The following is a 23974-nucleotide window of genomic DNA, read 5'->3' on the forward strand; positions in this document are numbered from 1 at the left end:
GTGCACTATAGATCTTCGGGTACATTTTTTTTTTGGGGGGGGGGGGGATGGAATTCAGGACATAGGATAGCGAATGGATGCTACGTGTGCTGCAATACAAATGTCCTGTTTACTTAAACTGCGCTTCTGATATCCTTATTACCAAATTCGAATGGCAAACAACTGGAGTATTCACTTAGATTGTGACCGGAATATTTTCGAACATATATCGACATATCTAACAACAGCAGGAGATGATGGTAAAGAAACATTTTCGATTGTTCATGGCGTGCATGTTATCTTCTGCTTCCGCCATTTTGAAAATGCCCTTTCTTTCTCGACCTTCAACTCTGGCTCCAGTTACTGGTGACTTCGTTGGCTTCTTTCCCAGCAAACAGTTATTAGAGTACCTAAACAGACGTGAAAATTCCAATGTGGAACATATGTACACAATTCGTAAGTTGTATAACGTTATAAACGCTAATGAAGGACGGGCAGATATTTGAGTCTTTTCCAGACCGACACCGAAATAGAAGTAAAACATTCGTATGCGTTGCTTTGTATGATCAAAAATAGAATATTCTGTGTTGTTCAACTGTTTATTTGCAACAAAATCGCGTTTTTGTTTTTCTTGGGGTCATTCGGTCTAGCATGTCCGATATTCGCTTCTCAAAGGGGCATCAAAATCTGTCTCTCCTTTGTGAAATAAAAAAGACAACTTCACATAAGCTGAAACAACGGTAAACCGAAAAAAGGAAATACATGAATACCAACAAAAGAACCTACATCTATGTACATTTTTTTTGCTGCAATGGTTCAAATAAGTATATTTTAGATCAAACACAGAATGCTTGCCTTCTTGTATTTCACAATTCGACTTTTACCACAATTCGGTGCTATTTCTTTTTAGATAAGAACCTAAAATATTTCTTAAAGTCTTTGCTTCATACGTTGTTGTCGTGTGGCATATTAGGACTTGGATCCAGTGACTGATAATGGCGAAAATAGAATCTAATCTCTGCTTTACTGCGATGTAAACATCTCAAAACTTGTGTATCTACGTTTGTGTCTGGATTTCATTGCATAGATGGTGCGATACAGACGTAGGGATATCGTAAATATACAAAACTCTCTCCAGATATATGTTATCATCATCTCACCCACAGGAAGATATTTTACATGCATAAACGCGACTAGTTATCATAAATAGGTACAGCAGAGAAAATCTTAAAATGGAGAGCGAACTACAGTCCTCTTTCCGTACAATGACTCTGAATGAATTGATCATTTTCCCAATTTCAAAGACATAATTATGTGGAAAGAATTGGGCAGATGTGTCTGCTAAATGTGTTGTTTCACCCAAAATATGTCGCTTCGATATAACTCTTATCTTAAAAGAACTAAGGCAGGAAATATTCAATGCATTTCGTTTTTGTGATTTACAGAATTAAAGATGAATTGATTTTTCAAAATTTCTAACACTACCTTTTATCTCCCTCGGACTATCAAGCCATTGACGACTGGAGCGCATGAGATACAACAGCAAAATAAAACCCCAAACATGTGTACGACTTTCGTTGAAAATGTATCTTGCAAACTCGAATGAACAGTTGTAACTCCTACATACCTACTTATATCATCAAAGATTGTATTCGAAAAAGAGAAGAAGTCTTGGAATGTCCTTGGTGTGCTTTGACACTCGTGGGTGAGAAAAGTATCGCTATTCCGTCTTCTGAATCAGTCGTAATTTATTTTTCCTCACATATAATGGAAGGTTTAGGTGAAAGGTCAGCCAGTAATGCTATGATAATGTGCACTCTACTCTACGATTTCAACACTTATACTACAAGGATTGTGTTCGGAGCAACACGTTTACATCTATTCACAGCACTACGCGTACTTGTACTTCCCCTCATGTTCGTTTTTATGTTCGGAATTTAGTAGCGGAGAGAGAAAAAGGTATCAAAGTACCGTTTATTATCCTTGTGTTTCTTGTCCGGGATGCGAGTACGTACCTGTATATCGGTAACGAACCTTAAGCACACCGCTGGCGTTTTTGTCCAGCATAAATTTGTACTTACGTTTCAGAGGTAAAATATCCTACACCCAAAACTCTTAAAATTTACAATGCTGTAAATCAGGAGCCAAGGCCACAGGGCCAGTGGTTTTATTAGCGGGGGGAAACTTTCGGTCAAAGGTACGAGGAAAAACGACGAGAGATCCAACAGCGAACAACAAAATGTGGTCATGATTTAATTCAGCACAAGGTCGGATAGTGGTCTAATGTATATGGTGAGTGGTCATGTTTCGATGCCCGGTATCGCCAGGATATTTAAAGAAAAATATTGTTGTACACAAATCCAAATTTGAAAAGCCTAACTAAATCACAGAAGGCATAAACTGCGGTTATTCGACCGCCAATAATTTGAATTTTTTGTTTCATAACTAAATTTCGTACAGCATCACTGGATTAGGATTCCTCGTGGGAAATTTGTGAAAGTATATAATCATATAACCGAGTGTTCTTTACTGCAAAAGAAGTGCAGTTATCAATTTGCAATACATTCTAGACGTCATCGTTTCAATGTCTTGCTTTCATCGGTGACCAAAGAATTTCAACGCATGAAAACAGCGTTTTAGTCAAATGATTCATGTTATGATATTGGGTTAAATTCCGAGTTAAGTTTTCTTAAAAAAAAAAAAACATTAGAACTTAGAGCTACAAGTTAACGTTTTGAATAAATATGCTGATTTTATGTCGAATTATATCGAGTACAAAATTGTATCCGTTTTGGCATAAAGATGATATTCTGCGGCAATACCATAATTCACGTATAATTCTCCATTGACACGTTGTCTAGATCGCGATCTTTATTGACGCAGTAGGACTTATAATCAGTGAAGGCGGTGGGAGATCGCAGAGCCTTTAAAACGTGTCGAGAGGGTCTTCATTCCCCCACTTGTGCATGACTTGTGACGGTCTTAACAACAATTTGCCATGAAACTAATTAATCCCTCCCCATTGGTGTAAGCCAGGCAAGATCCCAACCAACAGATAGGCGGCAGAGAGAGGAGTTAATCTTCTACACAACCTTTCATTAAAATGCATTTGCCTGAAAACTTTTCAGCTGCTCTCTTGACTCTTTCCCGGGAAACTGTCCTATATATTGTTGTGCACCATTTGTTCCGCGTAAGCCTATGTACATTCGTGTAGATTAAGTTCCGAGTGCATCGTGTCAGATGTGACAGTCTCCTTGGGATAGATCCCATTTACGGATTTAGGGAGGAGGCACTAAACAAAGTCCTTAACCTCACGAATATGACCTTTTTATCCTTTTCTGGGCTGATTTTGGGGCGTTTCGCAACCCTCAGAGGCGACCACAACGCGGTATCTGTGTCGAAAAAAACGTGTCAATATGCAAGTTCATTCAGCAAGGACAAATGCTCAACTATATATATATATATATATATATATATATATATATATACATATATATTCGTGGTATAGTTTCCTTCTTGCTTGAATATCTAACATCCCAGTGTCAATATCTGATGATAACGCCGCATGTCTCTGTTTCGCTTTTTGGATTACGTAGTTGATGTATGTGCATAAATGTTTGTTTTTTTGCTGCAAGACGTACGAAAAGAAGTATATTTCGTACACAGTCCTCAGCTCAGATGAACCCAAGTCGAGCCAATATCTGATAATATCGTTGCATGTCTCTGTTTCGCTTTTTGATGTATGCGCAAAAAAAGGAACTTAATTTTTGCTGCAAGACGTACGAAAAGAAGTATATTTCGTACACAGTCCTCAGCTCAGATGAACCCAAGTCGAGCCAATATCTCATAATAACGTTGCATGTCTCTGTTTCGCTTTTTGATGTATGCGCAAAAATGTACTTTATTTTTGCTGCAAGACGTACGAAAAGAAGTATATTTCGTACACAGTCCTCAGCTCAGATGAACCCAAGTCGAGCGATAGCTTTCCTCTAAAAACCTGGCGGTCCTCCAAATGGCCGTCTCACTGCAGACGATTTATATGCTGACTCGGTCTTCTCTTTTATCGGCCGAATTACCTGCTGCATGATTGCTGAGACAGGCAGACTACATGGACCGAGGATTTGATTTTCCGAAGATCACATGAAAAAAGATCAGTACCCGTTTCGCGCCCCAGAAAATTGGACGGCAAAACTTCGCCCATCCGAGCAAAACGCGAACAGCTCCAATTAATAACCCAGCCGTCGACGTGACCTGAAAACAACCCAAAAACGTATCGATCTTCTCCTAATAGAATTGCACATTTCTTATCCCTTCAACCTATAGGATGAACGTCCCTAAATATTTCAAAACATTTACGACGAATGTTAATTTCGTACAGGTCTTTACTTCTTCATTTGGGCTAAGCCCTTTTTAGGGGGGAAATTTTATACAAGCTTAAAATTTTCATAAAAATTGACCCAGAGAGGTTCGGCGTTAGTGAGATCAATAAGAATGGATTATTTTAGCCCGGCTTAACCTTCGTTTTGCCCCTCTTGTTTTCAAGGGTTACAGCTCAGGTCAGGGAGATCCGCTCTGTCGAAGAAACACCCACTAACGGCGAGCCCGGTCCATTACTGATATAACGCCCTCAACGTCCCGGGATAAATCTCATGTTCATGACCGAAGTGATGGACGGTGGCAAACCAAGGGCAGCGGCAATGTGACACGAGAGATGGGATGGGAGAAGCTCTTCCCTTATTACAATTTCCATCTGAATATCTCGCACGTTGGGAATTCTACCACCATTCCATCCACTAGAGCGGCGACTGCAACCTACAATTTTTGACAGAGCGCTCAACGAATTTCATTCAAAAGACGGATCTTTGTACGTTTTTTTTTTTACTTTTCAGTCATATTTGTACATAATATAATAACAACTTTATTGCACAACAATTAGACAAAGTATGGCCTTCACTGGTACATAGATAACATTCTGTTAGGCTAATCATTCTATGTTGTACAATATATACATGTATGACATTCTAATTATGAAATCAAGGGTTACACAATTTCAACGTAGTTCGCAGCGAGTTCACAGCGAGATCGCCGTCAAGTGAAAGGGGAGGGGGGCTTTTAGATTTTGGGGAAAGTGAGAAAAACAAAAATTGAAAAATAGATTTCGTATAAGTATCCAATCCCTTTCTTTAGTTGCAGTGAGGAATATTAATTCATTGCAATAAATGTCAACAATATTTGAGAATCAGTTACCGCATTTTGAGATAGAAAATATTCTCAAAATGCTAGATTTTGCTTGTACGTGTACCTGTTTGCAGGCTAATGTCCAATCAAACTTGGAAATTTACATATTTCTAGCCTTTTCCACTTTTGACCGCTTCTGACCTGTATTTCAGAGCAAAGCTACCTTTTTAATGGTGAGCAGGTTGATATAAAAAACAACCGAGGAAACTTGCTCCCCTTGACAAGCAAAAACAAATGTGCACAAGAAAAAGCCGACTCGCATATCAATCTTACCTACGGTATTTACAACACTGAACTGGTATGGTAGAAAAAATACGCATCGGGGAGCTAAGCAAGCTTTTTCTTGTGATATAACAAAAGCATTCATAACAATATTTCAAAAACGACGTTTCAGACCGACAATGAAAATACAAAATCTAATCATTGTGCTTTTTTTCAGGCTGATGAACTTTGACTGAACTGGTGAGAGGGCTGTCTGAAAAATCGCCGTTTGTGGTTTTCGTGGTCTACAGACTTCAGGCATTAAAAATTACAGGAAAGAAGACTGAAATACAACAGCTCAGAACCCAAGAAATCAGTACATGTTTCACGTTAAGAACGATTTATATGCACTTATATTTGTATACAAGTGTGAAAACTTAATTCTATCAGTCTTTACTAAAAAGAATCAGAAAAAAATACATACACATCTTGTTGAATATTGATATAATGGGTAGTGCAGGAATACTGTATTTTGCAACGATTTATCTAGATTTCTAGCATTTTAATGTGGTAATATGACATGAAATATCTCCTCAGTTCAATGTCTACGATTTTCTTTAAATTTAGCAGCAGGAATGCTTCGAAAATGCTGTATTTCTCGAGGTTTAGTCTTGAAAATACATAGCGGACCTCACAGAAAGCACAGCTGGCTCGAATCAACATGGCGGCGTATTTGGAGCTTTGTACTGAAGTGTACTGAATTCTACTCAGGTATTCCCGTTTTTCCTTTCCTTCATATGCAATTTTACCCAGATTTTTGAAAGCAGAATGCTTTCTCTGTCCCAGAACTTTCCGACATACCCAGTTCGATGAGATTTATACAAAAATAGCTGCATTTTTGTCGAATTTCACTGATATTTTGCAGTGTTGTTTCCTCCCTTCTTTGTGTCTTACATCTACTGTTGACGGAATTCTTCCTTCATATGCAATTTTACCCAGATTTTTGAAAGCAGAATGCTTTCTCTGTCCCAGAGCTTTCAGACATACCCAGTTCGATAAGATGTATGCAAAAATAGCTGCATTTTTGCCCAATTTCACTGATATTTTGCAGTGTTGTTTCCTCCCTTCTTTGTGTTTTACATTTACCGTTGACAGAATTGTCATTGACAGTGAAGTCAACATCATTCGATTGTAGAATTTACAAAGTAAGAGGAACTTTACTGGTAGATTCTAAAGACAGCGAATACTGATGAAATAGTTAAACTCTCGCGTACTATTTTATTTTGTGCCCTTCTCTACATTATATATACATGTACCAAGTTGTTGTGTTTGCCATATGTGAATATGATTGTGAATATCTCCATGTCTCCGTCTCTTTCTTCATAGATTCATTCTACATAGATCTTTTTCTAGAAACATACGTTTTTGTAATGCAAAAAGCAGTAGATTTATCAACAGATAGACCACTGACGCCCACATGTATTACAGAAACAAGAAGAAGAGATTTTGTTCCAACGTTCCTGATATCAAACAGCACAGGTTTCAAATCAGAATACCCTTACGACTTTCTACATTTCGTGGATGATATTTATATAAATGGTAGTTTGTAGAATCGTTGTTCTTCATGTTATATTTTAGAATTATGTCCAATGCATGTCTACTCAAATGAATAAGATACTGTAGTCCTAAGACTCAAACGAAAGAAATGTGTAGAAATTCTTCTTGTAAAATCGTGCGTTTTCAAACCAACGCCAACTTCCTTACCATACTTATAGGGAAACATTTATGTATAAAATGGAGAAACGGTGGAGATATGAGACCTGGATTTTAGAATATTCTGTGTATGACCTAAGATAGTCTTTCAACTTTAACCTTGTTTTACGTCTACTCTATAAAATAGTGCGTTAAATGATAAAATGTGATTGGAACTGACACATTCATATCTTTGTGTAGTCGATGTAGTCTAGTAAATGTACTTTCGTCGTTTCTTCGATCGGTATTATTACGAATGGTAATAGATGTTATTATGAATGTCTCTGCTCTGTTCACATATTCCTACTGAGGACACAGCCGCCAGTTGTAGTGGTACAATTCACATGTACGGTGCGCATTCTCACAGTTACGCTGACTGGCCCAAGAGAACTAGTCGTAAACGTTAATAACAACAATTCCACTTCGTTAGCGTTAGTCTGATAGTGAGTATTTTGACCCCTTCCTCGTCGTGCATCTGCAATACACGAAGGCGCCATGTCAGAAATCAAAAAGGCATAGTTAACTATGGCCATAAAACCTTGGCGACGACCGTTGTTGCAAATTAAGCGGGGTTAAGCATCGTCTAACGAAACATCGACGCCAACAAGTTTCCGATGTCGCTCGGTTGGAATACATTTTCAACAGGACTTCTCGCGTTGTTCTCGTGGAGGTTTTAAATCATGAATAATCTCCGTACTCTAAACGTCATCTTGTTATCCCCTGTGATATAATTACGTACAAATTTTACAACAGAGAAAACGTTGTAACGTCTAGACGAGTGCCTGATGTTATCATTTTAACTGTGTTTTTTACCACTCGCTGTAGATTAAACCGGACATTGGCACTATAATTAGAGAACCGATTTTCGCCATTGGTCAACTCTTCCCCTAGCTTGAACACCCTCGTCGCGTACTCAGACTGCGCCGAACAGCTAGAACTTGTCCACGTTTGATTTGTGTGCGTTTGTGACGCGACTCCCTACTGAAATACTGCCCAAGATGTTTTATCGTTTCAAGGTACACCGGCAGTTAAGAAAGAAGCGGATAGCATCTCAACGAGCGAGGCAGATAGTTTGGAAGAACTGCTATCTTTCACGTCGGCACCATTCCGAAACTACAAAAACGCACTTGAGAAAATGACTGTGCGATCTTGACGACAACAGTATGTTATCCAAGATTTTATCAGACTAAATGTCTGTCCATAATCCACGAGAAAGAGTGAAGTGTGAAGATTCCCAAATAAGATCAGATTTCGGAACACAGCATCTTCTAGTGTGTAAATCTAGTAGTGATTTTAGTCTAACAACTTTTATCAGTACCAAGGCAAAAGTTCACACCAAGCAATAGTTTTGTAAAAGTTGCAAGTGGAATTCCTTCACGAAGGGAAGATGAATAGGCATGATGCATACTTCCACGCGAACGGACGAATGCCAGAGTATCAAATGGTCTCAAACACCGATAGAAGCCGGCATATCCTAGAAACCGTACGGAACAGCTTCGCTCACATAACACACACACACGCATCCTGAAACAACCGAGAACTCAACATGACCTCCCCCGCTTTTACAAATTATATTTATGACGGTGTCTCGTAGCTTCGCATTATCATTAAAACTGGATATGGGGGTGACAGAGTTCAGGCTCATCCGTGATGCTTATAGAGAGAACATAATTGGGGCCTTCCGCACGTTCAGCAAGGGGAGATTATGATAGATCCCTTTTCATGGGATGTTTTCTCCGTAGGACAGACTCGGGGTGAAGAGGCTAACGAACCGGCGCTCAGCTGACTCTTCCTGTGACACTCAGGCGAGACACAGCCATGACACAACACGAAGAGAATCACCCCATGAATAACTTGACTTCAAACTCTTCTGTGTTAGTTCAAGGGATGGATGCTCCGCTTCATGTGCGAGGTTTTATTTCATGTTATCAAGAAGACAAAGAAGTAAACTTTTGCAAAGTTAAACTTTTTTGTCCAAGACCTACTCTGGAAGGAAAGCAAAGACAGCAGGAGCGCACAGCTGCATTTCCCCTATCGCACAGCAGGGGGCGTCCCTCTGGGTCCTAAAATTTGATTCTAGTAAAATTATTTTATGCCACTTACTCCATATTTCTCTTTCCCCCTCTCTCTTTGCTAATGAAATTAATTAATGAAATTAATTTGGTACAAAATCGTCGGCTTATTTTTTGTCAAGCTTAGGAGACGCCTGACCCCAAAAGGATAAACTTGGCTCGTCAGCGCACCTAACAAAAGTGATTGCAATAATCTTTCCTAAGCTCATGGTCTCTGGCTTGGTGCCATCGGGACTAATTAATAGTGTGAACGTCGCCTGTTGTCTGCGCTGTATAATATGTCGTTCCTAACGGTGACGTGACATGTCGTGTCGCTCGCTGAAATCCTCCCACCCTCCGCGAAAAGGACGTTCTATTGTATGGATCTATTAAAAAGTTTTGGCCCAACCTGAGCCAGTAATCCCCCACCTCCGTTCGGAGAAGAATAGTGGCTTTGAGAAAAGGCGATTGTTCGAAGGGCAGTGACGTCGTCTGTGCCATAACCGAAGCGCCATCGGCAATTGGGCACAGGTGATGGTACCGTCGATATCGATCTGGCCGTTCGCTTTTTGTAACGTAGGCGGGGACGAGAAGTTATGATTGTGCCAATATGATATCTGCGTGCCGTATTACCGGGCGAGACTTTAATCTTACAGCTCGCAATATGCTATAAAGGGTCGTTGGGATAATTTTCAGCTTCTGCCTGATTGACCCTTTTGAGCCCTTTTCTGAAATCGAAATTTTTAATCACATCGCACACGCCGCCTTGTCTGCTGTTGACTAAAAAGAGCGTGATTTATAGTCATGGCAGACATGCGGAATTGCCTTCACTCACCAAGCAAGCCGTCCGACGCGCATACGGGAGTCGCCCCTCGACCGAATACACTGACGTTTGCGCGGCAAACAGCGAGCGTAGTAAATTTCGGGCCGATGGAATCCTATACAGGATATCACTCCCAGTTCCTGGGACCGGGGCCGGGGCCGTACGACTCGCGCCAGGCCATGGGGCAGACGCTGAACCAGTGCCCGTGCCAGGGCTGCTCGCTACGGTGGCAGCAAACACCCCAACCGGCAGGACCGCACAACAACGCCCTCTGTCCACCCTACTCATCCTACGACCACAGCCTGCTCAAGCCGACCTGGAACAACCAGGCGAAGGACTTCGGCCCGATTTTCTCAGGGAGCAACTTTTCTCAGAACTTTGGGGGGCAGAGCTACCCTGTTCCCGACGGTTTGAACAAGCCAAGCGGCGTGAGGGAGAACTGTACGGTGGGGACGTTAGACCCCGCCTCCTCCCTACCCCCGTGTAGGTATTCGGTGGCGGGGCCGTCTCAGAACTTGGGACTTCCTGCTTCAAAAAACGTCACGGACGGACCCGTGGTCGCAGGTGGGTGGGCTTAGACGCTGCTCAGGTGTATACAGTGAGGCGGTGTGTATGGAAAACGGGCTCGCTAACAGGAAAATGGATCAGTATTCCTGTTGAATGTGACAGGGTCGACTCGTAATCGATGTTCCCCTTTGACCCTTCGTGAAGGTCAAGCAAAATGCCTGCCCTAGAAAAATGACGTTTTAATTTAGAAGAATAGTTTGATATAGAAGCGCGCTGTAAGAAATCTGGTATTAGTATTCCTAGCGCGGCAGGTGTACTTGCCTTTATCACGAATGTGTACGAGCGTGTTGGTAAAAGGGGCGGTACGTGGTTAGCTTCTAAATGTTACCTCTCGGATGTCATGTGGTCCTACCGTCAGCCAATATCCCGTTGCTCATATACATATTCGGCGGGAATATGTATATGTTTATTTTCCATGATTGACTGCCTATCATAGCTCCACAAAGGCAAAGCGTTTAAGTCGTTAAACTATCAAAATTCCATTGGGTTCGCTCACATGTCAGGCAGACAAGGCAAAATACAACTCTGTCACGTGAAAACATGGCGGCCGCCTGCAACACACCATGCTGAAATGATACACGGCGGCAGTCGTGCATCGAAATAAAACTAGCACTAACGAATCTTTTCAAAATTTACTAACGTTCTTCCACTAGATGTGATCCAGCTTTCTATAATTATAAAATACGTCAGTTTTAGAGATTATTTACCTGCAAAATGGGCAAGATTCCAAATGTTTATAATCGCACTTTTGTGAAATTTGCATATTAAGGATGATCAGACAGTTCTGGAAGCTTCACTGATGTTCAGAATTGCGGATAAAACCTTCTGAAAATAATTTCATGCGTACAATATTAAGATGAGATTTAGCAGTATCATATTATTTAGGTATATTCGTATTACTGTACTGTACAGCTCAAGTTCGCACACAATACATTACCGAACGCATTGCGCATCCTAAGATAAAAATTCATCAGAAATGCTTCATCTTAAATCTAACAAACGTACAATCTAGCGATACACGTTGTCATGTACTGCTCGGTACATTTGATATCACCTCAGATGAAGTTGTGTGCACGTTTGATGTGTATCTGTAAAACCGTCATGGCTACAATGATAGATAGATGAACAGAAAAGGTACACAGGTAGAAAATTGTTCCAGCCTTCACCTTACTTCCCAACCTTTAGTTCTTTAGCCTCTAAAATATTTTCCAGACAATTAGAAGCGTAGGTTAGCACTTGTGTTATGAGTGTCGACAGTTGCATTATGACAGAAGGTCATCTGGGGACGGCACGGTTATTGTTGCGTGCGAGGTGCAGTTAAACGCAGGGTGGGTCAGGGTGTCTGGTCTTGATAACTGGTATCAGACTGGATGACCTCTGGTCACCTCACCTTGCGGTCAGTTCGTTCAACTGACCTTATGTGGTGTTATTCATAGGGAGGAGGGCAGTCGCTTTTTGAAGGGGGGGGGGATAATTCTGTGGCCAGTTAAAAACGCAGGCGTTTGCGGTACGTTTAGCACCCACTACCACACATAATTCCTTAATTTTTATTTCTTGGAATAAATCTTCTTAACCACGTGTTGCCCACCCGATTTAAGCCAAGCGGTATTTTTATCTATTTTTGTTGTTTGTTGTTGTGGCATGTGACTGCGGTGAAAGTAGCACGAGGTTCTGCAACCTGTTGCGAGAGCGATGTGTCTGAGGTAAAAGTAGCTCGACATTCTGCAACATCCGACAGTCTGGAGAGACGAAAATGATCTGGCATCTTTTGAGCATGTCACCTTCCTGCATTTCCTACTCTCAGTATCATTTGTTTTTCTAATTTTCTTACAGGTTAGCGGGAATGCCAAAGCTTGTATTTTGTATAGAAAATGTATCTTTATAATAAATATAAGTTTATTGCAAGTTCACGCCCGTGGGCTAATTGAAAGTACATGGTAAAAACATAGAGAAAACATACATGCGTCAGTAAACTGTGTCTGACTTTGTTGTAACAATAGGCTACTGGTATTAAATACAATTGTTGACTATATCTAAACTAGCTGTTTTTTTTGGAGGCAGTGGAAGTAAAATGATATTGTGTTTGTGTTTTCCCTCCAGCGGCCGACCAGTCAGTTGCACGCGGAGGGAGGAAAAAGCGCTGTCCGTACAGCAAGTACCAACTGTCGGTCCTGGAGCAGGAGTACATCCAGAACAGATACGTCAGCCGAGAGACGCGGCTCGAACTCTCCCAGAGACTGAACTTGACCGACAGACAGGTCAAGATCTGGTTCCAGAACCGGAGAATGAAGCAGAAACGTCTGGAGTTCCGGAGCTCGGGAAATCAGACCTAGTACAAACTCGTCCTTAAGACTCTGTCTCATCTTTTAGACTGTTTCTATTTCTCATATCAGATGCAGCACACGACATCCTTTGTTGTCGACCCTTAGAATAACTCCTATTTCTGCTCTGTGCCATAGCGTTTTCATTCAAAAAGATACAATGTATTTTTCTTAGGGTAACAGGGTTTTCTATGTACGACACTCAACACAAAGGTTTGGGAACTTAAACTTGAATGCGCAGTATTATGCATTGCAAAGCTAATATGTCACCCTTTACCACGTTTGTCATGATCCTACATGCAAAGATTGAGCACCAGAGTTGTGTCATAAAACAAGAGTGCCGAAATATCTCTGCGCTGCCAACACAGTGCCTGGCATTGACAAGGAAATTTTCGCACTGTTTTTAAAGAAATCAGGCATGGTGTTTGTTGTACAAAAACGAGCTAATTTTATTTTCTTGCCACAAATTAAATGTTCGATTATAACAAATTAAACGGTATATTGTGTATGAGGGTACTATATAAGCTTTCCAATGATAATTCGTACGACACAAATGTTTAAGAGAAAACGTGATATGGTTGAGCAGATTTAATCTTCTGAACTTTTTATGTTGAGTGCAGTTTCTCTACATTGATGTATTTGTAAAGCTAAGAAATTTCCGTCTGTATAAAGTCCGCAGTGCTATAAGAAGATATTTTCTCCATCTGTTTTGTGTAAAAAAAAGTTTGTTCAACTGTTCAACTACACAGTACAATCAGTCGAGCTGCCTACTAGTATGTGCTGATGAAGTTATGTTCATGGTAGTTGATAGAAGCCACAAAAACAGCCGTATTCAGTAGTACGGCGAAAATTGGTTTATTAGTATATTACAGGCAAAATATGAGAGGATACATATATATATACACACATATATATATGCACAAATTATTGTACACATAGTTTTCGTCAAGTCTATTTGTCATTGTTCATCTTAAAATTATTCATAAAGAGTTATGCAGATGTACTTATGGAAGGGTGTTTTATTCGCATGACAATCTCATGTCCTTTTTCTCACTCTGACTTGATTTGAGTGTTCGGTGGGGTGTTGCGGTGTATCCCAGTATGTACGTGCTCTTAGCAGTGCTGAAATGTGATCGAGGTGGAAATATGCATGGTGGTGCGAGGGTAGTATATACTACATATACAGCCTTCATATGGCAGGTGATATACTGAGCAAAAGCGTAGAAATACGGGTGTTAACATGTTACATGTTAAATGTGTGGTTCGATCAGAAAGTAGAGTGTCTGACAAATGTATGGGTAAAGTGATGCATGACGTGTTTGTGGCTAGATATTGTCCGAGAACAGGATTTAGTAGTTTATTATGATACCTAAGCGGTCTATGTTGCTATGCTTGCACAACGAATACCTCATTTCTATCGCCAGGGTCCGCATTCAGAATCTGTGGAGAAAGTTTATGATATCCAGTGCTACAGTCAGAAATGTATTCTGTACTTAAAAGGGTGTATCAGGTATTGTGTGGTGTATTTAGAACAGCACTTGTACGATTGTACATTTATAGTATCTATGGTGAGAGATTTGTTAATGAACATGGATATTCTTGAACTGTGAGTTGAATATAAGATTCGCCTATACTTTCTTGTGTTTGCTGTTTTATCACATGTTGTTTGAATTGGTTTCTCGTATAAAACGTACGTGTTGATTCGATACCGATTGCTCACCAACATAACACAACTTCCTAAGTCCAACCACACTTCAGTGGCGCGGCCAACGTTTTCAATCCCCCAAATCTATGATGAGAAATAAATGAGTTCTACTACAAAAACTACATATAACATAGAAGGATTGTCAACCCATATCACACCGTAGTCTATAAACTACATCGTTAAATTCAACGACTAACAAACTCCAGTTATTCCCGTTACAAAAAAGCGGCATCAGCACTCTCATTCACGTGATAATACACATCGACATTGCAGAAAGAAGAAGAATGCTCACGACAAGAAAGGTAAAATTGATAACATACACAGCTGTTCATAATATAATCTACGCCACAGTTAAAACTAGTTACTTTTATCTCTTTCGAAAAAGAGTAGGGGCATGCCCCGGTGTGCGATGGTCCAAATCTTACAGTCCGGTCTGGGATGACATCTTGAAAAGGTGATAGTTCACCTGTTATGTCAATCCTTCCACAAATGTGGTAAATCGAAATAAATAAATAAATCTATTAGTGTGTTTTTCACACACTATACACAGTGAGTATATACAGGTGCTCCAAACTAAAAGAAGCATGTGTTGAGAACAAGAAAGTAGTTAAAGGAGGAAACACGTCTTAAGTTTGGTTTCTTTCTCAGACTAACAGTTCGGTAGGGTAGGATCTTTAAGACACAAGGAATGAACATAAGACGTGTGAGGCTGTGAGGCTTTGACTTTATAGTAAAAAAAAGACGCGTTTTCCTCGTAGAAAAAGAAAGCGACACATCGGGTTTATTTTGCGGTTGAAATGTTCGATTAATACCATAGGAAAAACACCAAAGGGCAGAGACCGTATGTTTATACACGGAGGAAATTATCCACGATATATAGATGAATTCCTTGTAGCCAAAACTTGGTCATATGTGATTTGTAGGAAGGTTATTACCGCATATGTAGTTTAGTTTTCTGTCACATAGCACGCCCTAGCTCACGGAATATACAGTAGTGAGCTGTCACAATCTTGCTTCCGAATCCGACATCTTATCCGCGTTCTACAAATATTCTTTTCCACAGCATTTCGTATAACTATAAGAACAGGATCTGAGGCTATTTCAGATCTAGCAGAAAATTGCATCACTAAGGTGTGGCGTTGTTTGTTTTTTTTACTGTTGGAAACCACTTGCAAGTTAGATATATACACACGCTTTCCCTTCACATAACGTACATGTTAAGCTGTTTTTTGGAACTCTTTAACCAATATGTCCCCTGAGATTTTTAGTATAAAACTATAGACCTTTGTCAGTTTTCCTGATTTTGTTTGCATGATTTAGACGCATATTGCATCAAATTTGGGAACGAATGATACTGTGACAACTGCCTGAAATGCCGACAGCTGCTTCAAATTCTCAATCAGGCATTTCGACTCTCTTCCTCGCTGTGTATATTTCACTGAACTATAGACTGATAAAGTGGATTTTGAAGTCTACTTCGGTGGGCATTTCCTGCTGAATGAATCTTTAGCGCTGATACAGAAATGCCGTGCCAAAAACAGTTATTCCGTGGTTGTTTATCGGCTCTGCTAAAAAAACGTACCGTAAGTATGTTCAGTTGCCCTACTGTTTGGGGCTTTTCTATAACATAATCTACAGCTGAATATCAGGAAAAGCTGTAAAAAAAACTATTTTGTCATCCTATCTAGAATATGTACATGTACATGTAGAATAACATCTTCACTCGTTGTACACATCGTGTATAAAACATAAAGCTGAGAGACTGTTTTCTCTCAGTATGTTTTCTGTCACAAAGAATACAATTTCCTTGCCTTGAGGGAATCGTAGAGTTATTGGGGACAGCTGTGATTTTACAGCAACGCACAGATATTACTAAAAAGGCAACGGTTTTGCTTTGAGCTATGTGAGATCACGAAATCCAAATTTGAACAAACATTAAAAACAACAAAACAGCATTACATTTTCGACTGTTAGATCCATTCCTCAACGAATAAACAACTAGTTTGGCGAACTAGAGTTGCATCTTTCGGGTTAAACACCAGTGCTCGTAGGACTAACAAACCTTTAACATACACCAACGAAATTAGGACTTTTCTTCAAAACATGAAATACTTTAAGTCGCAAGTGGGACTACCAGAGAGCATAGACATTTCTAGGCATGTGTCCTCGTATATGTATCTTATTATGAGCGCCTCTGAATAAAATGCAGAAGATTTACATAGGGCGATTCAGTGTATTTTACGTTGTACCTACCTAGCTCATATATATACGCGTATTTCGTTATTTACAAAGAACATAACATGCGTTTACACGTTCCAATAACTGTCAAGCAGTAGTATAAAACATCGTGATACCGATGGATCCCTAATGGTATTTTAGTCACGATATACTCCCGAATGTAGCTAATACGTACGTACACGTACCCCGACATATTCGTACATTTAACAAGTCCGTTTAACTCGGAACAGGCAAAACCTAATATCAAAACTGAGCATTCTACTGTGCGGCTTTACATTGTAACATTACGTTTGTCAACGACTCAAACCTGTATTGTAATTATTGTTGCGGCGAGGAAGAGTTTTGTGACACTACACAGGACATTCTGTTCTTAAATAATGTATATTATAATCGTTTGGGGCCACAGTGGTCATCAATTTTTCGTTCTATTTTCATCGCGATGACCCATGAATAGGAACAGGTTTAGGATTAAGTATTATTCGATGTTTCACTGTTCGTTTTAAGTAGTTTCACGTTCTAGACTTCTTTTTTTCTGATACTACATGTATATACAGCCAAGCCGAGCCAACGGCTGTGAACCTTACTACGTGTGCACAGAAACATGTCCCTGGCAGACCGACAAAATGCCATTTTCTAAACCATGGCATATACATTTGTGAAATATACCTAGATAAAAAGAACTGTTCTATATGTCATGATACAAATTACTCTCCAACAAAAGAAATTGCACGCTCTTTCATGTAAAACAACGGACTGCAGAGATAGACCTCAGTGGTAGGATGATACAGTCTGCCACTGTAAATCTGAGTTTTCGTTCTTCCTCGTGATATAGCAAATCCAGAATACCTCCAATTCCGCGTATACATTCGAGTATTACACGTACATATAGTTAGATGTATGTGCAATATACTTGAATTGTTTCCATCCGGCATACGGTCTTCAATCAGAGTCAATCCAGCCCGTATTTTGCTGGGTTTTTTTTTATTGTACATCGATTCAATTTGAAACGAAAGTCAGTTTCCTAGAATTGAAAAATGAACGTAAATGCGTTTTGTTTTACTTTCCTACAAAACCTTGCTGATCATCTTCTACAAATCGTTTGCCACTGGAAAATCTCTTTCTCACTCACGCTAACCTTGTTTCAGTATATACGTATTAAGCAATGTACACGTATAATACTATTCACTCATTGGAGGTCTGTTTCAGGGTCATTCGTTAAAAGAAGAATAGAAAAAATAGAAAACCACACATGGCACCTCAAAAATAGAAAACCGTACATGACCAACACAACAACCTCAATGGTGTATGCCGCGCCTCCCATTTTTGCCACTATCCTTTTGAAGCTAAACACATGGCCAGCCACCTTTAGTTTTTTTCCTCATACGTGTGAAAGTATTCTTTCAGGGTGAGAACCAGGCTTGAAGTTTCACGTTACCAACAATTACTTGTTGGTAGTATCGTATATTCCAGGTTAGACGTAAGTTGTAGTTTCATACCGGATCTGAATATATATCACCTTGTTAAGATTTTCAACAGTTACTTTTCTTTTGATAGAACAAACATTCACACTATAAATATTGTTCATGTACTGCTTCGTTTACAATGCATGCGTCCAATCTGACAAGTTATTCCTAAATTTCCGTACCAGTGATTAGCATTACACCTCGGAAAATGCGAACAATCGATAACATAAGATTCATCATATAAAAAGAAATACTTAATCCTCAGAGGAATGAAACGATAAAACTACAATGATCCTATGATGTATCTCCCCCTGTTTACACCAGACAGAAACCTTGCCATGTGACGTTAACCAGGCCCGTACAAATAAAGTTCGCGGAAAAAAGTTTGGCAACAACTTTTAGGTCAGCGGGAGGTCAAAGCCTGCGTAATGTTATATAGCTGCGGGAAGCTCCGCGCGTCTCGGGCTGACAGTGAAGAAGTATGATTGGTTTCTGTGTATGAAGTTAGCTCAAGTTCTCCCGAGATAATGAAGTTGTAGTGCCGCCTAAGACGCGGCGGAATTAGATATGAAGGATGGGGTGCTTGGGATGTGTGGGGCACGGTGACTTCAGGGCGCTCGTGGTGTTAGGTGGACATGATATACGCACTGGGCAGTCTACCTGCTGGAAATACAGTGTTGGCATTTTTCTCTTCTCAACTCGAGCTTAGATGTAAATAATAAAATTTGATATACAAAGATGAATCGATGACGTTTACAGAACAACAAACTATTGTTTAAAGAAGAAACAGCTATAGTGCCACCATCTATTCTCGTGGGGAAAATGCCTCTGGAACGACCGTCCATTGACAATTCGTTGCAACGTCAGAAGTATTTCTGCTCATCCCATAATCTTGTCGTTAAAGTCGTAAAGCTCAGTGCCAGCATTGGATTCGAATTTCTCTCAACACCCCCCCCCCCTCCATACCCGCAAATGTCATAACGACCGGTCAACCTTTAACCTTTGAACGGAAGGCTTCTCCGCCAATTGCCTCCGAGGCGTCTTTAGGTACGCCAAACAGTCCCGAAACTATCCCAGCAGGACGTCTCAAAGTTTAAGTACAAGACAGAAGATCACTTTCATCGCCACGACATGTCCTACATACATTACAATGGGACTGCGGGATTTTCTTCGCTTTGCACCGCTCATCGAATGTTCCCCTCCCCCACATGGCTGTACGGACAGAGGTACCTGTACCACCAGTTCCAGGAGGGACACAGCGCCAACTTGGAGAACGAGAAACGTCTTCAAGTTGGGCTCTGTCCCACCGGCATCGAACGGTCGGGCAGCGAGGACAGTGGCTGCCCCAAGGACTCCAAGAAAGGAGACACTGCGGACTGCAGTGAGGCCGACCCCAACGGTACCGCCTCATTCGTGTACATTCGTAACAACCTTACTCTTAGCTATAGCTAGCAGCGACCTAACACTTTACTGGCAGTTTTTAACTTGATATATTCATATTAAAAATATCACTCACAAACTTAACTTAGATATCACTTGTGTTTATTCTTTATACACATATTAACACATCAACCTGAGTAGCTAGAGGGACTCAAAGAGCGAGGAATATGAACTCGTGAAATATTTTTACTACTTAAAAGCTAGACGCTAACTCCAGCCTGTGCCGAGTGTCGCCAAAATACCGGCCTCTATCGGTTCTGTGGAAATCAAAATATCAAAATATGTACAAAAAGAGCTGGAACGAATAGATGCGGACGTTTTCCTTTTTTTGTACACTAGCACCCATCTAAGACCATAAAAGCAACGAGATGTTATGGACATGATTTCAAAACCTCACCCACACCAGATGTAGCACAAGAATGGGACCGTGGAAATGTGTCTGGACATTCAACTCTTTTTATGAGATCGTCCACAAATTTATCAGGACTTTGCATGCTGTGAAAATGAGTTGACCTTGGCCGTAAACTACCGAAGATCCGACATATATTTTTCCCATTATGATTTCCGATGATAAACAATAAAAGAATAGTGGCACATATTCTGGAATTGTTGTTGGCGCGAAGTCTCTTTGTAACTATTTCCTACTACCTACTAACCACATGTACAATGTAGCAGTTTATTTACAAACGGATTACAGCTACGGTCTCCTTTTTTTGGACTATCACGTTTTTTTTCCGTAAAAAGACTAAGACATTATTCCTTTACTCGCCGAATTTCCCTTCAAATAATTTGTAAATGCTTGAGAAACAGAACATTTGGATCTTCTTGCCCCGAATTTGTAAAACCAAAAGTAGGAAGTCGTTCTTTACAAATGGGCTACGCCAAAATATGCAGCTTATAATTATAAACAATATGTTGTTTACTAAATTGGCTCGCACATGTTTGGATATTTACTGCATTATTTTATGTTCTATCATTCTATGAATTTCCCTAGTGTTTTACTATTCGGTGTGAATGTAATGTTGAGTGGTCCGCAACATCAGCTTGTCTGCCTGGCGTTCCACTGTGTATCATTGTCTTGTTGCATTTTTTAATAAGGAAGAAAGCATGTTTGGTTCTTTTCCAGCTGATTGATATGTATGCTGTTTTGTTGATAGTTTCCAGGTACGGATGTGTGTGCAAAGGACAGGACAAGTGAATTTAGTGAGTTAGTAATACGTATATTTACATATATACAAGGACGTGTAGGGGTGGCTCAATGCAGCAAGGTCCTCCCCAGCTCAGTTTTGAACTGGGAGAGGGACCCCGCCTCCGCCACACCAGGCTCAAGTTCGTTCAATTCTTTGATGGTGCGAGGGAAGAACGAGAGCCTATAGTAGTTGTTCCTGCCCGCGATTGATATGTATGCTGTTTTGTTGATTGTTTCCAGGCACGGATGTGTGGTGGAAGCTTCAGAGTTCCAGGAAAAAACGCTGCCCTTACTCCAAGGTTCAGCTCCTGGAACTAGAGAAGGAATTTCTCTACAACATGTACATCACCAGGGAACAGAGGGGAGAAATAGCCCGCAAGGTCGCACTCATATATACATTATAGTAACACCTTTCTTTTATCGTTTGTATGACAAACAAAACACAAAATATCTATGTTTATCAATATAACTTATTTACCTGGAAACTTCAAGTTCTGAATGTGTTGCTACTATTCTTGGATGGACAACTACAGTGACCGTGTGCTCATACAATCTATTTAAAAGATGTAAACAGAATATCAATGGCTTTGGCAGAAATTCTATGTCCTCCAAGATCACAGTCATATATACATTATAGTAACACATTTCATCTATCGTATATACGACAATCTTTGACACAACAAAAGTACAGCGACTTTCGTAAGGTCTTCTACAACTATACATGCAAACAAAATTTTGGATGATTCAACATGTCGAGTGTAGTTCTAAGGTCTGAACATTCTTTTATACATATGACTCGCGAAACAAAAATATTAATGTTTATCAACATAGCATGTATACCTAGAAACTTCGCGTTCTAAATGTGTTGCTACTATTCGTGGATGGACAACTACAGTGACCGTGTGCTCATACAATCTATTTAAAAGATGTAAACAAAATATCCACGGCTTCGGCAGAAATTCTAATTCCTTCAGGCTTTTTCATTTAATGTAGACTGCAGTAGCAATCTCACTGTGAAACAATGACACTGTGATGGCACATATACAGCGTATGCAAAGTAACGTAAGCATTGGCTGTAGCAGTAGGTGCCAATCTTATCAACAGACACTACACAGTGGTTTCATTTTTAATGTTGAATGCAATCGTTGATTGAATTCCTAGTCTTTTTTAGTCAAAAGGGGAGTATTTCGTGACATAAGGGTACACAAGCTGATCGTGTAAAACATTTCTTATGTGAAGGAAAACTAAATTGTGTTTTGCCAATGTGTTTCTGCAAAAATGTGGCAGAGTGTGTATTTTTTATTTACGATCGAGAGCGTTTACATTTTCTCTGGCTATGTTAAGCTGTGTTTCAAACATATGGGATGATATTAGGGCATTCTAAGCATATATTTTTCATGTTTGTTATCTCAAAATATTCGGCTACAGAAATTTTATTTTACCCCCATTTCACTGTGAAACCGAACGAAGGTTGAGCTGAAGTTGCTTCAAACCATCAACTTCCATGGCTGCCTGAAAAACTCCATTGTTGTATCAACAAATCTACCTTCAAAAATACATTCAACATTTTCATTTGGAAAAATTCGGTATTTCAACCCCATTGCTCAGCTGAAGCTATAATTTCTGTGCAATTTTCATAATCCTTTTGGAAATACACAGGAAAACTTTCGTTCCCGATCTGGGTCTAAATGTACAGTGACATAACCTACCACGTGCATAACTGAAAAATACATTCCTTACTTCTCAAAATGTAAATCAACCTTATTTTGTTGATTCTTCTGTTGTTGTTAGAAGGTCAAGTCCTGTAGCTCAGTGGAGGTTATCAAGTTCTCTACATTCTTCCGTAATCCTTTTGGAAATACAGGAAAATTCCGGCGTAGATTTCGTTGACAATCTTGATCAAAACGTACAGTAACCTACAACGTACCGGACAAAACGTTCCTTGTTTTTCCAAAATACTATAATTGCCAAACAGCATGATATCTATCGTTGTTGTTCTTTCTATCGACAGGTGAACTTAACAGACAGGCAGGTTAAGATCTGGTTCCAGAACAGAAGAATGAAAATGAAGAGAATGAAGCAGAGACACGAGGAGGAGGCGTTTAGAGCGCACACCGGCACGGGACTCGACACAGACTTGAACTAACGCCAAAATATTACAGTACATCACTTCCAAATATTGCTATATCACCATGTTATCTGTGGACACAACCAAATGTGACTAATAATCAAGTTCTCTGTATTTTGCCATAATTTCTTACAATGTAAAAGTGACTACAGCCATGTTATAATCTTAAGTCGCCTACTAGACTCCTGTACTAAACATGTATGGTTAGAATGCACTCTGCAGGTAAAATAGATTGGATGTGAGTAATATAAACATGCACGAAGCTGCTTGAAACACTAACTCTGACTCAGCAAATCACGATCATCTGTTTTGCGATTCCTATATTATTGGTTTCTCGCAAAAATAATCAAGTTGAGTTCATTTTTATACAGCTCTTGACAATCAATGGGTTTATACACGGCGAAAACACAGCATATCTATTATGAAAGCCATACAGAAAAGGTCACGTATAGTATTCTCTTGTGTATGTCACTATGTTTTCTTTTTTTAAATATTTACGTTGTATACGTAGAAGTAGATGGGTTATTGATATGTAAATACTGTATTCTAAAGATATTTCAACCAGATGCTTTTTAGACTTTAGCTCACGTACTTTGTTTACACTACAGACATTGGTCAAACGCATACACGTGTCAAACCAGAATATGCGTGATTCTGTAATTCCTTTGTACTAATAAATTAATAATACTTATTTTGTCTCCTGTTTCTAAACAGAACGTTCATATTAACATATAAATCGCACAGGAAATAGTTCACTGTGGATAAATAACATCAGCCACGATGCTTGCAGTAAGACCAATTTAGAGCCAGGATTTGGCTGAAAGTAGAAGGAACTACTGGCAGAGTTTCTAGTGTTTGTAGCGACTTAAAACTAGTCAT

General features: G+C 39.8%; 2 protein-coding genes and 1 long non-coding RNA gene across 3 annotated transcripts in view; all 3 read left to right on the forward strand.

Annotated features, from left to right (window-relative positions):
* LOC136446339 (uncharacterized) overlaps window positions 1-6046 on the forward strand; it is a 33072-nt gene extending 27026 nt beyond the window's left edge. Inside the window, exon 3 of the long non-coding RNA XR_010757561.1 lies at window positions 5657-6046. This is a non-coding gene — a long non-coding RNA (uncharacterized lncRNA). The remainder of the gene's footprint in view (window positions 1-5656) is intronic.
* Window positions 6047-9394: 3348 nt separating this feature from the next.
* Window positions 9395-13415, forward strand: LOC136446338 (homeobox protein Hox-D12a-like). Its single transcript, XM_066444686.1, has 2 exons — window positions 9395-10608; window positions 12712-13415. Exons 1-2 carry the CDS (start codon window positions 10026-10028, stop codon window positions 12942-12944), a joined length of 816 nt encoding a protein of 271 aa, XP_066300783.1. The 5' UTR covers window positions 9395-10025; the 3' UTR covers window positions 12945-13415.
* A 5817-nt stretch (window positions 13416-19232) lies between these two features.
* Window positions 19233-23786, forward strand: LOC136446578 (homeobox protein Hox-A9-like). Its single transcript, XM_066445022.1, has 3 exons — window positions 19233-19737; window positions 21208-21347; window positions 22979-23786. Exons 1-3 carry the CDS (start codon window positions 19470-19472, stop codon window positions 23111-23113), a joined length of 543 nt encoding a protein of 180 aa, XP_066301119.1. The 5' UTR covers window positions 19233-19469; the 3' UTR covers window positions 23114-23786.
* Window positions 23787-23974: the final 188 nt, after the last annotated feature.

This window comes from Branchiostoma lanceolatum, chromosome 12 (genome assembly GCF_035083965.1).
Source record: "Branchiostoma lanceolatum isolate klBraLanc5 chromosome 12, klBraLanc5.hap2, whole genome shotgun sequence".
In the NCBI taxonomy this organism is placed as follows: Eukaryota; Metazoa; Chordata; class Leptocardii; order Amphioxiformes; family Branchiostomatidae; genus Branchiostoma; species Branchiostoma lanceolatum.

Coding starts and splice junctions, on each gene's coding strand:
- LOC136446338 (XM_066444686.1), top strand. CDS start 10,026: ATGGCAGACATGCGGAATTGCCTTCACTCACCAAGCAAGCCGTCCGAC. Junction 10,609..12,711: donor GGACGGACCCGTGGTCGCAG/GTGGGTGGGCTT, acceptor TTTTCCCTCCAG/CGGCCGACCAGTCAGTTGCA.
- LOC136446578 (XM_066445022.1), top strand. CDS start 19,470: ATGTCCTACATACATTACAATGGGACTGCGGGATTTTCTTCGCTTTGC. Junction 19,738..21,207: donor CAGTGAGGCCGACCCCAACG/GTACCGCCTCAT, acceptor GATTGTTTCCAG/GCACGGATGTGTGGTGGAAG. Junction 21,348..22,978: donor GGGGAGAAATAGCCCGCAAG/GTCGCACTCATA, acceptor TTCTATCGACAG/GTGAACTTAACAGACAGGCA.